The 13,026-nt window shown below is 42.8% G+C and overlaps 1 protein-coding gene across 7 annotated transcripts in view; it reads left to right on the forward strand.

The window, feature by feature from the left end:
- The window catches only part of RAPH1 (Ras association (RalGDS/AF-6) and pleckstrin homology domains 1), a 299,377-nt gene extending 287,279 nt beyond the window's left edge, over nucleotides 1-12,098 (forward strand). For 5 of the 7 annotated variants that reach the window (XM_069225991.1, XM_069225995.1, XM_069225996.1 and 2 more), the window contains 2 exons: nucleotides 243-385; nucleotides 9,227-12,098. In XM_069225991.1, coding sequence (XP_069082092.1) covers nucleotides 243-385; nucleotides 9,227-11,233 — 2,150 coding nt within the window. In that variant the 3' untranslated portion in view covers nucleotides 11,234-12,098. Of the gene's footprint in view, nucleotides 1-242; nucleotides 386-2,920; nucleotides 3,024-9,226 lie in introns of all 7 variants that reach the window. The other 2 variants (XM_069225997.1, XM_069225998.1) reach the window with 2 other exon arrangements.
- The last annotated feature ends 928 nt before the right edge of the window (nucleotides 12,099-13,026 follow it).

A 13,026-nucleotide genomic window follows, 5' to 3' on the forward strand; every position in this document is an offset into this window, starting at 1 on the left:
AGGTCCTAACTTTGCTAGGGGCACAGGCTTTTTCTCATGAGTTTTTACTCTGAGTCATGGTGGATGAATAAATTGTTAAACTACACAAATGTGGAATGTATGAAGACCATGTGGGCACAAATTTTAGTCTCAATATGAGAAGCCAAGTAGGAACAATAATACCCCTTACCATTGTCTTACTCTTTTGAAAGTTATCAATGAAATATAGAAACCAGGATAAATATCAATTCATTTTCCTACAGAGTCCCAATCCAACCATTCTTATCACTCGGATAGCGGCCTTTCAGAGACACTGAATACAGCGCACGTCCGCTCTCAAAGCATTGTCAGCTCCATCTTTTCTGAGGCCTGGAAGCGGGGGACGCAGCTGGAGGAGTCCAGCAAGGTAACAAGAACATTACACAAGACAACCCGCGCCGTGATACGGTGAATGGCTGTCGCTGCATGAAGCCATGCTGCACCTCTTGCTAGGATCTATCCTTTTGGCTTGTGTTGAGCATATTTCATGTTGAGTTTGTCTTCCACATGTTGTAGCACTCTAGATCGCGTAGAGTTTGTATGTGCATTGCATTTGTTTACATGTGCAACTGGATCCTTTAGATAAAATATCTAAAAATTATTATAGAAAAACAATTTGAGCAGTGCTCATCTCACCATTAGTAAAAATTAAACAAGTAGTATTCCCCTGCCACATGCGTCAACCCCACTAAAATAGGAGACTTTATGTGGGTTTCATAGCAGCATCATTGACTCTTAAACAAGTGACCGTCAGTGCTGCATGCCCACCCACGTCCGTAAGAATGGACACAGGCCATGGGGAAAAAAAATGAACTTGTTTGAGAAGCCCATAGCTTTTCTTCTGATGAGGGTTTTCCATCACGTACTAAAGCTGTAGGAACCTGGAAAGGGCCAGTTGCCTAAATCAAAGCAGACTATTACTGCTCATCTTACTCACAGTGGCCCACATGCAGGCTCCATCTAATTATATTGTGAGTTTTAAGATCAGATCCCAGTAAGAATCATTAACAAGTGATATTTGTAGAATAAGTAATCACGTTATATAATTTCAGTGCTACTCTCTGAAAGAAATCATTTTGTAATGCACAGTAATTGACTATGATTTTAGCTTTATTCTAAAATTAAATCACCATATTGTGAAATTGTTAAGTACAGGAATACTGGTGGCACTTTGGAATTCTAAGAACAGAGGATTTCTCCACACCATGTTGTCCTGGTTCTTTGGATATAATTTTGTTATACTATTTCACGCATTGCCCCTTTTCAAAGGAGGATCCAGACCTGCTGCTAAAAATGTATTTAATTGACTAGCACCTTCATCTGAACATCTGTAGAGTTATTTACCGCAATCTACCAAAGATGTTGTATGTCCTACTCTGGATGGTCCAATTGTCTTCATTCGCAATCTGGTTTGAGTGCCCCCAACCTCTGACAAAAACCTAGAATGTACTGTCTACAGTTTAAAGCTCTCTTTGTAATGTGCATGACTTAAATCACCAGCCAAAATTTTGTGCTGTGTTTCTACTTGCACTGAGCGTTCTGTCTTACATGGTTTACTGAAAATTCAAAGACTCATATAATGATAGGCCTGCCAAGGTCAAGCAGCTAAACTGTGAAATTATTTCTTTAGGACCTCACATATCCAGAGAAGTCACGTGGTGTTCACGCAGGCAGCTGAGAACGTATTTGTTTGCTAAAAATGCATTTTATTGTTAACAACTGCCCATCTGTTATAGCAGCGCTAAGTAACCTTAATTGAGTTAGAGGCAGCCAATAACAAAAACAATAAGTATATACTGAGTGAATTTATCAGGTGCTAAAAAATGTATCTGAAGTCATTGCTTCAAAGAGGTAACTTCTCTGGGCTTCTGCACGTCTGATGCTGGAGCGAGAAGGGATGTCTTAGCTATTTGTGTTCAAGTGCTTAAGGATGCCACAATGAAGGTGCACACTGAATTTCTCCTTCACATACATGTCACGTAATGGGTCTTCAGAGCACCTGCTGGGAAAATCTGGTCACCCCCGCCCCTTCCTCTTCCTGCAGTCAAAAATACGTGTTTTCAAATCATTGATCACACTATGCAGAAATTGTGTAAGGTATTGTTGGCTTTCACATTTTCAAATAATTCTTCATGTGGGATCTCTGTGGGATTTTAAAAGCGTCTGCAATTCATCACCACATGCCTAGAATCTTTGGGAAGGGGATTGCACACATAAAAACCTAATGGAAAACTATTGAGAAGCCTAGATTGCTCTAATTTACACTAGGTGATACAGGTCTGGCTCGGAAAACACTTTCTGAGTCTATTCAAATGCACCTGCCAGAGCTAGATGATGCCAAGCTTAGATGTTGGCTCCTTATAATGCCCTTCCGTTATTATCCCTTACTATCTAGAGTTGGAACTGGGACACAGCAATGCCATTGCATCAATTTTTTTTGAGGAGTGGATAGGGACCAGCAGTTAATGGGTTTTTCTGGAAAATGTTCAGCAGTAACATTGGCATTATCAGTGTACCTCTCACATTAAGTACAAGTTTAAGTGTTCTTCATCAAACCATTTGTAAAGTGGTCATCAATTTTCAGTTTTCAGGTCTTCAATTATAGTGGCCTGTTACAGATTGTGATTGTTTTAAGACATAGGTGCTGTAGAGCGGAGACTATATAATTCCTCAACATCCGGCCTGTATTTATGGTCTTTAATTCCTGTAAAAATGTACACAGTATTACACATGTTCTTCTAATATTTGATTTTCCTACACACATTAAGCGTTTTGTACTGAGGAGGTATTTATCCATTTTCCATATAATACTTGCAGTGTTGGGGAAAAAACACATTTTTCTCTTGTCACCCTCTCTGTGTTTGACAGTGCTTGTATTTCTCCCGTTGCCTCATTGTCTCAGGTACCAAAAGCGAAGTCCAGCTCTGCTAAGGTCTGCAAGCCCATGGCGCTTTGTACGGGGCAGAACTAAGGTCAGGGGTCGTTTCAAAACACGGTTAACCTGGGTGGGTGATTGCTGTAACCAGAATCCCACAAACTAACTTTCTGAAGACCTCCTAATCATTCTTTTCTCAATTTGCTAGTTTGAACCTAAATTTCTCTCTGATAACCTCACTTTTTTAATCGATGGTTTAGGCTTTTACCACCCCATGACCTCCTATTCTCCCACCTTCCTTAATAAACCCACTGCTCTTGTCCGAACACCAAGTACTAACTTATCAATATTGCAGGCTGAATTGACTGGGTCTTTTTAATTGTAAAATTGATGAACGGTCTCCTACTAAAGCCAATTTGCTAAGATTGAAGCCATTTACAACGTTACTAGTCGCTATATTTCAGTGTTTGAAATGTGTTATGTAAGAACGCATGCCCATCAAAAAGGCTGTCCTGGCGCTGGAGAGCACTGGAAGGTTACATTAAATCACGCAGTCAGTCTAAGAGTTGAGCATGTGGAAACCAACAGCTTTTAAGGTCTTTCCTGGATGGAAAGATGATCTCCAAAAGACTTAGGGGGTCATTTCAACCCTGGCAGTACAGGACCGCCAGGGCTGAAATGACGGAAGCACCGCCAACAGGCTGGCAGTGCTTCCAAGGTCATTACGACCGCGGCGGAAGCACCACGGTCGCACCGCCGGGGCTGGTGGTTTCCCGCCACAATTGCCCCGGCGGTAGTAATCCGCCAGAGCAGCGCTGCTAGCAGCGCTGCCCAGGGGATTACGAGCCCTCCTACCGGCAGCCTTTTCCTGGTGGTTCAAGGCTGGCGGTACGGGGAGTCATGGGGCCCCTTGACAGGGCCCCAAGCGGCTTTTCACTGTCTGCTGTGCAGACAGTGAAAAGCGTGACGGGTGCAACTGCACCCGTCGCACAGCCGCAACACCGCCGGCTCCATTTGGAGCCGGATCCCATGTTGCGGCCCGCCGGCCTAGCCGGGATGTCATATTGGGCACCGCGGAAGTGCGGCCGCATTGGTGGGCGCACGGCGGTTACAACTTGGCGGGCGGCAACCCAATGTTGTAATGAGGGCCTAAGTCTTGTCGCGATCACTTTCCAGTGTTTATCAGCTTTAAAAGAGAAAGAATGCCCGCCAAGGTGAGAGAGGCAAACATAGGAAATGGCCAGAAATCTACCCAAAGTGAAAAGTAAACTCCGGGTATGATTGTCATTATTTGACTAGGAAAGTACAATTATAGTTTTGATTTTACGTTTTTAAAATTTACAAGTAGTGGAAACGTTTTCAACAAATGCCGAACGATTGCTACCAGTTGAAGACAATAATTCTAAAACGTAGAAAATATATATATATATATATATTTTTTACATGTTAGGAACATATTCTGCCTAAGTCTGTTTGTAACTAGGTTCATAAAAAACATCCTGGAATTTATTCATGGTGAGTGACATCCTTAAAACATGAAGGAGCCTGACCAAATCCAGTTTTTTTCTTTTCAAAAGTAGTTAATTCCAGTTTCAGGTTGTATTCACACCCCAGAAATACACTTCCAGTTGACACCGAGTTTTAAGTCCCCCACTCGACGCCAGGCTGTGCTGCCTCTTCTAGTCTCCCGCTCGTTCTTTCCAATACTCGTGAATGTACCCGGCTAGCTCGACGTCTGAGGTTTCCTGTTTACTTTTAAAAACGTATGTTTCTGAATTTTAAATTAGGGGGTTCCCAGACGCATGCTTTTGGCATGGCACAGGTAATTGCTTTGCATGCTCGAACAGAGTGCCAAGGTTATCCAGTGAGAGGAGTAAAGTGTGCATGGAACAGACGAGGCCAGTGAAAGGTTGCTTTAAGCTCGGTTTTCAACAAGTAGGGATTCTGGATGTTAAATAGAATTCCCAATTGAAATAAGAGTACTTTAGTATTTTTAAACCATGTGCAGCTTGCGGGCCCCAGTCTTCTCTCTCACATGCCTAGTAGTCACATGAGTGAAGAGGTGCCCTATAACCTGGTGACAACCCGACGCATCATCCGTGTTACAGTGGGTTCATCTGCCAACCGGATCACATTTGCCCCATGTTTTCAAAGAAGTAATTATCGCTATTACAGTGAGCCCAGGGTATCGATGCACCCTATTTGTTAATGGAAATGTAAAAGAATGTCCAACTCTACTGTGGATGCAAAAGATGCAGAAGTTGAATTCAGCCCTGATCTTTTATAGTGACATAATAATTACAAGTTACTTTAATAGAAAATATGTTTAATAAGAGCTTAGGTGTTGCAATAGCAGATTGCAGTATTTCCCAACTCAGTGGTATTTAATTCACATCTTTTTATATTATTCATAAGAATGTTGGCCTCAGCAGGCACAGGCTCATTAAATTGAGGCAGTGCACCTTAGAACGTTTTAGCCCCATTTTCTAGACACATTTGAGGCGATCAGGAGTTGCGGCAGCCGGCAGTGTGCCTATCGAATCGTGGTTCCTTATGAGGTGTGGCTGTGTGGCACCATATTTAATCAGTACATCTGTTCGTTTAGAATGGGCTAGGTTGCAGCCTGCTGGAGTCATGTAGTCTACACAGATAAAACATGTCCTGCTTTTCTCGAACAAAACAAGAATTAGCAGTAAAGTGAAGAGGATTTTTTTTGATGGCCTCCAATCTATAAATCACCTTATGATTTACTTGAGGAACTCTTTATTTCCTTTCTCTGCTAACCAATGTTAAAATACCAATAGGCTGAGTTAAAAAGTATATCATTGCAGTTCCTCCTCTTTTCCTACACTCCCTTTCGCTGCTATTTTTCCTTTGATCAGTTTTCCGCTTTCATCATTCTTTTGTTCCTTGCACCGAATTTTTACATGTCACTGTCCATCCTGTTGCACATCCATCAAACTGTTGCTTTGTTTATTTTTGTTGGGAAGGAGTTGGGTTTATTTGAATGTTAAAGCTCACTTTTGCTTAACATGTTTACTTTCTCGGTGTTGGTGAAATGGGTCTGGTCGGCAGCACTGACAACAGAAGCCTACTTTTCTGCCTAAGGTCAGAGTAAGAGAAGATAAATGGGTGTGACCAGGTACACGCTTCAGTCATATCTGTTCTTAGGAGCAGTTGTTTTTGAGAATTGTATCCATAGTTGCTACAGTCATTCTTTGTATTTTCCACCCTCAGTGTTGATGCAGACTGAGAACCATAGGATAACCCCACTTGTAGCCATCTTCAGTTTTCATCCAAGCATAAAACAATACATAGTTTCTCTATGATGCCATATACACCTAAGAAAATCCTTTAATGGAAGTAAGGGCCTGGTGCAGAGTTTGGCAGACTGGTTACTGTGAAACAAACATGGCGAATATCCTGTCTACATTATAAGTGTATTATAACCTATGGCACTTGTAATAAGGCGGACAGAATATCCATCATGTTTGTGATAGATTACCCTTCTGCCAAACTGTAATTGAAGCCCTCAGTCTCTTTGTTAGCAGACTTGCATAACTATTTGCCTGAAATGTGCAGAAAAAAATGCTTTAGTCTAGATCTGTGACTGTAGGCTGAGTTAATACACCCTGCAGAACTCTCCATCGCATTTGAAAGCCAGGCCGGTGGTAGAAGTGCACCTTTGCCTTCAGGAGCGCTTCTTCCATCTAGATTGTGGGGTTTTCAAGACTTCAGTTTAGGTCTGCAACATCCCCAATCTCATCCCACAGAGATAATAGTTTTAGAAGTGCTTTGTGGTCAAACCAAAACCATTAATGTAGCCTTTAGAGGTTCCACTCATTTCACCCATAACATTCCCACACCTTGTCCAAAGGGCCTCCCCAAATTAGCCAGTCCTTCAATCACCTGCCTAAACCCACTCCACATTGATCAAACTGACCACAACACCATCCCATTCAACATGTAACAAAACAATGAAACCGATACATCACAATCCATTCAAGTAAGCCTTCATCGAAATGTTGCAACAAGCACTGATCTCACTCCCATTCACCAAAACATTAATTACTAATTACCCCCAATCATTCATCTCCACACTGTGATCTTTAGCAAACGTTCATGGTCTCCCCCTCTTCTTCCAATTTCACCACAAATATTAAAAGTAAAAAAAAACTCTGCTATCTGGGTTAGTGCACACAGAAAATCAGCATCAGCAAATGACCAAAAATTGGCACAAATATAGTTTGTGCTTATGAACTGTGGTAAGCTTCTTCACCAGACCCGACAATCAAATATAAAACCTTACTAACTTCTCTCCTTCCTGCAGTGCACATGCCAAATCCTTTAGCTTTCAAATTGATTTTAGGTATTCTTTCTAGGACTGTCTGATGAATTAATCTGACCTCGTCCATGGAATTAAGCCATGACCTCAACCCAGCAATTTCCACTCCACTGTGAAAATTATTGCCCTGTCCTTCATTGATGGGAACTATGTTCAGTTTACCGCTTTCCCAGACACAGCCCTTGTTCCAGTGAAACCTATCTTAAATGCAGTTGATCACCAGTCCATATTTGACAGTACCACACCCTAGTAAAGACAATTCACGAAGCCATCTTCCTCCAACCTACAGAACATTCATGGGTAGCTGAAATAAAGAGCTACCTTGCACACAGGTTCCACATTTGAAGCATTAACCCCCCCCCCCCAGCACACCACATGCATTGCAAGGTCAGAGCTCTGGAAAGCTCAGAAAGAACATATCTAAAACTAGCCTTCCCCCATCTAGGCCTCAGGAACTCCGAGCCTACATTTTCATCACATTCGTGTTTGAAACGTACTACGTTGGGTCTTATCAACCTGCACTATACTCATTCAAGTCTTCTCCCAGCACTGGTTGTACTCTAAATAAATATAAAGGAATGTATTAACATGTGTACTGTAAGTGCTCTGTAATCATCCTTCTCTACACTCATGGACCTTGTAGGTATCATTTTTTCTATGTAAAAAAAAACCTGCTGCCGCCTGGAGGCAAAATCAGTTCATTGTCAAGAGCTGAGCACCAGCAGGAAACCAGACGGTTGTTGCAAATAACTCTTGGCCAAGATAAGTAACCAGAGTGCACTAGATATTAATTTCCAGGAGCCAACCCCCTCATAGCTCCCATCAGGCCTATTGTCCTGCTGCGTAGTAGACCTAAGCACTGGGACAGCAGAACAGGGCAGGGCTGAAACTCGAGCTATATATACACTTCTACAGTCAAGCGACAACCCATACATGTTTAACCATCTTAATCAAGATGCTTTGTACAGAGTCCTGATTAACTTGAGGCCAAAATGGGCTTTGGGAAACCTAGGCCTTTGGTCAGTGGATGACAAGGCGATTTACATCAGCCTGATGAAGAATAAATCGATCTTACTCACTTTTTAGGTAATCTTTACTGCTTCTCTAGTTGAAGACCATTTGGACTACTAGAACACTAGGATTATCCAGTTGAACAAGAAAGGGACTCGGGCTTTCAGCCCTTTCGGTTTTCCCAGTTGGTCAGAGCTCCGCGATTGAGTGGCACACCACCTCTACTTATAGCCAACATTCAGCTAGCAGAAGCAAAACATGAGGAAGATAGATTTTGCAAACTCCAATAATACCTCACATAAATGGGGCCAAAACGTAGATTGAAACTTTGACTTTGGAGTCTCTTTCAAAACAAAGTTTGTGCCATTAGCTGGTTTATTTTGCCTCATAAACTGGATTTATGATTGGTCCAGTATCTCTGTGGATCCCTTTCTATCGGGTTGCTAAGAGTAAGATTATTCCAACCAGCTTTAGGGAAATGAATGGGCCACAATGGAAGGTCTTCAAATGATTTATGCATTTAATGCAACTTTTGTCACTTTCCCAACTTTAACCTCTGAGAGTTAACAGTTGTCAGCCTCCATCCTTCTCCGTCTTGCTATTGCCTGACACATATCAGTTGAAAAAGAGGCACATGATACTTTGCTTTATGTGAATACATTAGGATGAGTTTTTTACAAAGGTGGTAGCATGTCTGAGGTATGTTGTCAAGAGCATCAAAAGCTACCAGTTCCCATGATTTAACTTTTTACTGGCTAAAAAGAGGCCCTTTGTTTTCAGTGTTGCCAAAAGGGTTCCCTTAACAACATTTACACTTGTATAGTATGCATAATAAGCTTCTTTGAGACTCTTATTTGTTTCTTTATTATTGCTTACCATGACTTGTTATTAGTGTTTACCTGTTAGTTTTCCTTGTTGTGTCTGTAAGTTTTTAGATTATTTGTGTTTACTGACTTCTATTTACTTTTTCTCTTTAGGCTAGAATGGAGTCTGTGAATCGGTCTTTCATTTCATCGATGCCACCTTTAACCTCTCAGATCCGTACTGTTAACTCCCAGGCTGCTTCACAGCCATCCCCACCTGCTCCTTCCCCACCTCCTCCGCCGCCTCCTCCACCACCACCACCACCCCCTCCTCCTCCTCTTCCTAGTCAGTCAACAACACCTTCAGTTTCCACCCCAACTATATTTGCTAAATATAGTACCATAACAAGGCTGCAGAATGCCTCTCAGTATAGTGGGCATCATTTTAAATCTGCTTCTATTAACCAGCAAATTACCCCCGTTCTCACACAAGTTAAACCTCAAATGCTGGTGACACCAAATGGAGGAATTCCTCCACCACCTCCTCCCCCGCCACCTCCACCTCCTCCTCCACCTGGCTCAGCTATGGCTATGCTTTTAAGGCCGGCTCCTGGCACCCAGTCTGTACCACAGTTTACCCCACCTCCACCACCTCTAAAAATTCAACAAGTTCAGCTTAGTAATGGATATCAGTGTGCACCACCACCTCCCCCTTCTCCTCCTCCCCCACCTCCGCCACCACCACCACCTCCTGTGCCCTCTCAAGCCCCTCCCAAGCCTATAATGTCTACTCCTCCACCTACCATTCCTAAGACAGTGTCCCCAGCCCCTAATGTTACACTACCTGGAATGAAAAAACAACCAAGTTTTACAGGTTGTGACATGACACCACTGCCACCAGCCCTTACTGGACCAACACCTCCACCAACTTTACCAAAACAACATTTTTCAGCCAAGCCTCCTCCATCCCCCCAGTCTTCTTTACCTTCAATTGTGAAGCAGATCGCCAGTCAGTTTCCTGCTGCCACTGAGCCTCAGCTGTCAAAGCCTGCCCCAGCAGGCCCAGCCCCACCATCTCCCCCAGCTGTAAAAGCAAAACCCAAGTGGCAGCCTAATGCTGTTCCATCTCCTGATTTTCCTCCACCACCACCTGAAAGCAGCTTAACATTCCCACCACCACCACCACCACCTCCACCACCTCTGCCATCTCCCCCTCCACCACCTCCTCTTCCTGCAATGACTGGTCTGCCACCAGCTCCTCCTGATAAAATGGGATCTCCAGTTAAAAAAAACAGCAAGACATCAAGTCCTGGAGGAAAGAAGCCGCCACCAACACCTCAGCGGAACTCCAGCATCAAATCTAATAGCTCTGCAGAGTATCATGAATCAAAGAGGCAGTCTGTGGACAGCCTAGTGAGCAAATTTGCACAGCCCTCAGAACCTTCTGGCTCTCCATCCAAAGAGTCTACACCACCTCCTACAGCTCCCCCAAAGCCTGGAAAACTTAATCTTTCAGGGGTGAATTTGCCTATGGTTTTTCAACAAGGAAGCATCCCAGGAAAAACACCAACCATGGGAACTACAGGGAACATCCATGTGATTGAATTTCCTTCTCCTCCATCCGATTCTGACTTTCCACCTCCACCACCAGAACTAGAACTACTTCCGCCTCCACCTCCTCCAATAGATGGAACAGCTGCTTTTTCTGGTAATACCTCTCCAAAAGTTGCTGTGGTTAACCCACAGCCCCAATCATGGTCTAAATCTTCAATAAAGAAAGCCCCTCCTCCAACACGCCCCAAACGGAATGATAGCACACGTGGAGCAGCAGCTACAGAAATTGTGGAACCACAGTTGCCCATCAGTCCTCAAGTGCCCACCTCCCCAAAGCCAAGCCTTACTGTCCAACCAGGATTTCTTGCTGACCTGAATAGGACTCTTCAGCGCAAGTCTGTCACTCGGCATAGCTCTCTATCCTCTACTCGTCTTTCGAGATCAGAACCCACAGCCACAATGGACGATATGGCCTTGCCTCCTCCACCACCTGAACTGCTTAGTGATCAGCAAAAAGCTAGCTCTTATGGCAGCAGTCATATATCGGGCTATGCAACTTTAAGAAGGGGGCCACCACCTGCTCCTCCAAAAAGGGACCAGAACACTAAGCTTTCTAGTGATTGGTAATCATTCTGTGAGGGACTCTATGAGCGATGAACTTCTCAGCTAATCCTACAACTACCGGTCTAAATGAGCTGTAGGTTTAGTGGGCTCCTTGTATTATACCATATGAAAAAACAACATGGTTTACCGCTGTAGCAAAGGTTAATTGTAAACGTTCTCTTGTTCTTACCAAGCCTATAAGGATAGCTCTTCCCACGGGGTGGGGGAGGGGCAGGGGGTTTGAGGAAGGCTCTTCCATCTCGGAATTTTTGTCTTTTATCCTTCAGAGGGATAGGGCCAAAATCTTCTTTCTTATATTTTCTGCATTTATGAAAATATATTTTGTAGAGTATGTTGGCGTGGGACATGTCTGTGCATGTGTTACAAATGGTAAGTATATAATGCGTTGTGAAATACAGTATACATATTACAATCAATATATAACATAACCAGAATTCTTTTGTACACCTGGGCTTATTTGTTTCATAGAAAGTGCATTACTTTTGAAAGAAAAAGCACGTGGCTAATATATTTCTAATTGCAATTGCGTTTTAGTGGAAGGGGCAAATCATGTATTTATTATTACTCTTTCCATTCTACCTGCTAAGTCGTTTTGTAAACGATTAGTCTATTGTAGCAACTCACAGCAGGGTTCATTCCTGCAGTGGGCGTGCATGAATTTGACAGCTAGGTGAAACAAAAAGGCTTAATGTATAGAAGCATTCTGGTCTTCACACTACTGAAATTAAGTCGCTTTTGGGGAAAACTTTTAAAACCCCATGCAAGGTGACAATTCCTGATGGATCTAGCTTTAAGGGGTGGGTGGCAAGTGAGGTCTTGGTTGGGAGATGGTCTTCATGCATCCTAATAAAACCAATAATCTATTGTACCTTTTTGGTTGTTTGCTGTTACAAAAGCGAATTTTGATTAGCCTTGTATATCATACACAAAAGTGGTTGGCAAATCTACCTATTGCAGAATATACATTTGGGAGAGCTTATGTCAAACCTGACATGTTTCTGGACACTGTCTGCAGTGATACATCTTGCATGATAATCTGTTAGACCACTTAGTGATTAACAACTTACTAAGTCGTATTATGAAAGCTGTGCCTAGTGCCTATCACAAAGCAATTCTGATCACAAAAAAGACATGGCCGCAGTAGTTGAACAAATGCCGCACTCCTCTAGAGCATATACAGTTGTTCCTACTGACATTCTGCTCAACAGGTGAGAGCACTATGCTATCAAACTAGTGACTCATGTAGTGAGAGAAACTCCCACATCAGCATCAATAAGTAAACACCCAGAGCAGATCCAAAGTTCCATAAATTGTAAGAGGACATTCTGTAATTCCAGTTCATACAATAGCAGTAACAAGAATGTGATGTTTATTTCACTTAGGAGCAAGCAGCCGACGCATGTTTTGTCTTTGGCAACGTTTTCAAGGCCAAATAACTGATGCCAGTGAGCACCCAAGATAGATGCATCAAATCCGTATGGGGACTGGGCGGATCCATAATATATTTAACGGAAAGAGCAGGGCCAAGGTACAGGCTTCTACGAATAAGTCAAATCTGTTAAGTTATACACGTCCCTGTAACCTTTGTTTTTTTTCAGTGAATATATTATATATTTCAGTGACAGTCCGAAATAAACACCCAGCATTTGGCGAGGGCAGCGTTTGATGGGCCCGGTTTCCTGCTAAATATACACTGGCTCTCCTTCTTTCCATCAAGACAAGCTGCACACCAGGAGCGAGTTTCCACTGCAGTTTATTGAAGCAAAAGGAATAATTCTTTCTGCGTAAATAAATTG

The sequence above is a fragment of the Pleurodeles waltl genome, chromosome 3_1 (genome assembly GCF_031143425.1).
Source record: "Pleurodeles waltl isolate 20211129_DDA chromosome 3_1, aPleWal1.hap1.20221129, whole genome shotgun sequence".
NCBI classification, from domain to species: Eukaryota; Metazoa; Chordata; class Amphibia; order Caudata; family Salamandridae; genus Pleurodeles; species Pleurodeles waltl.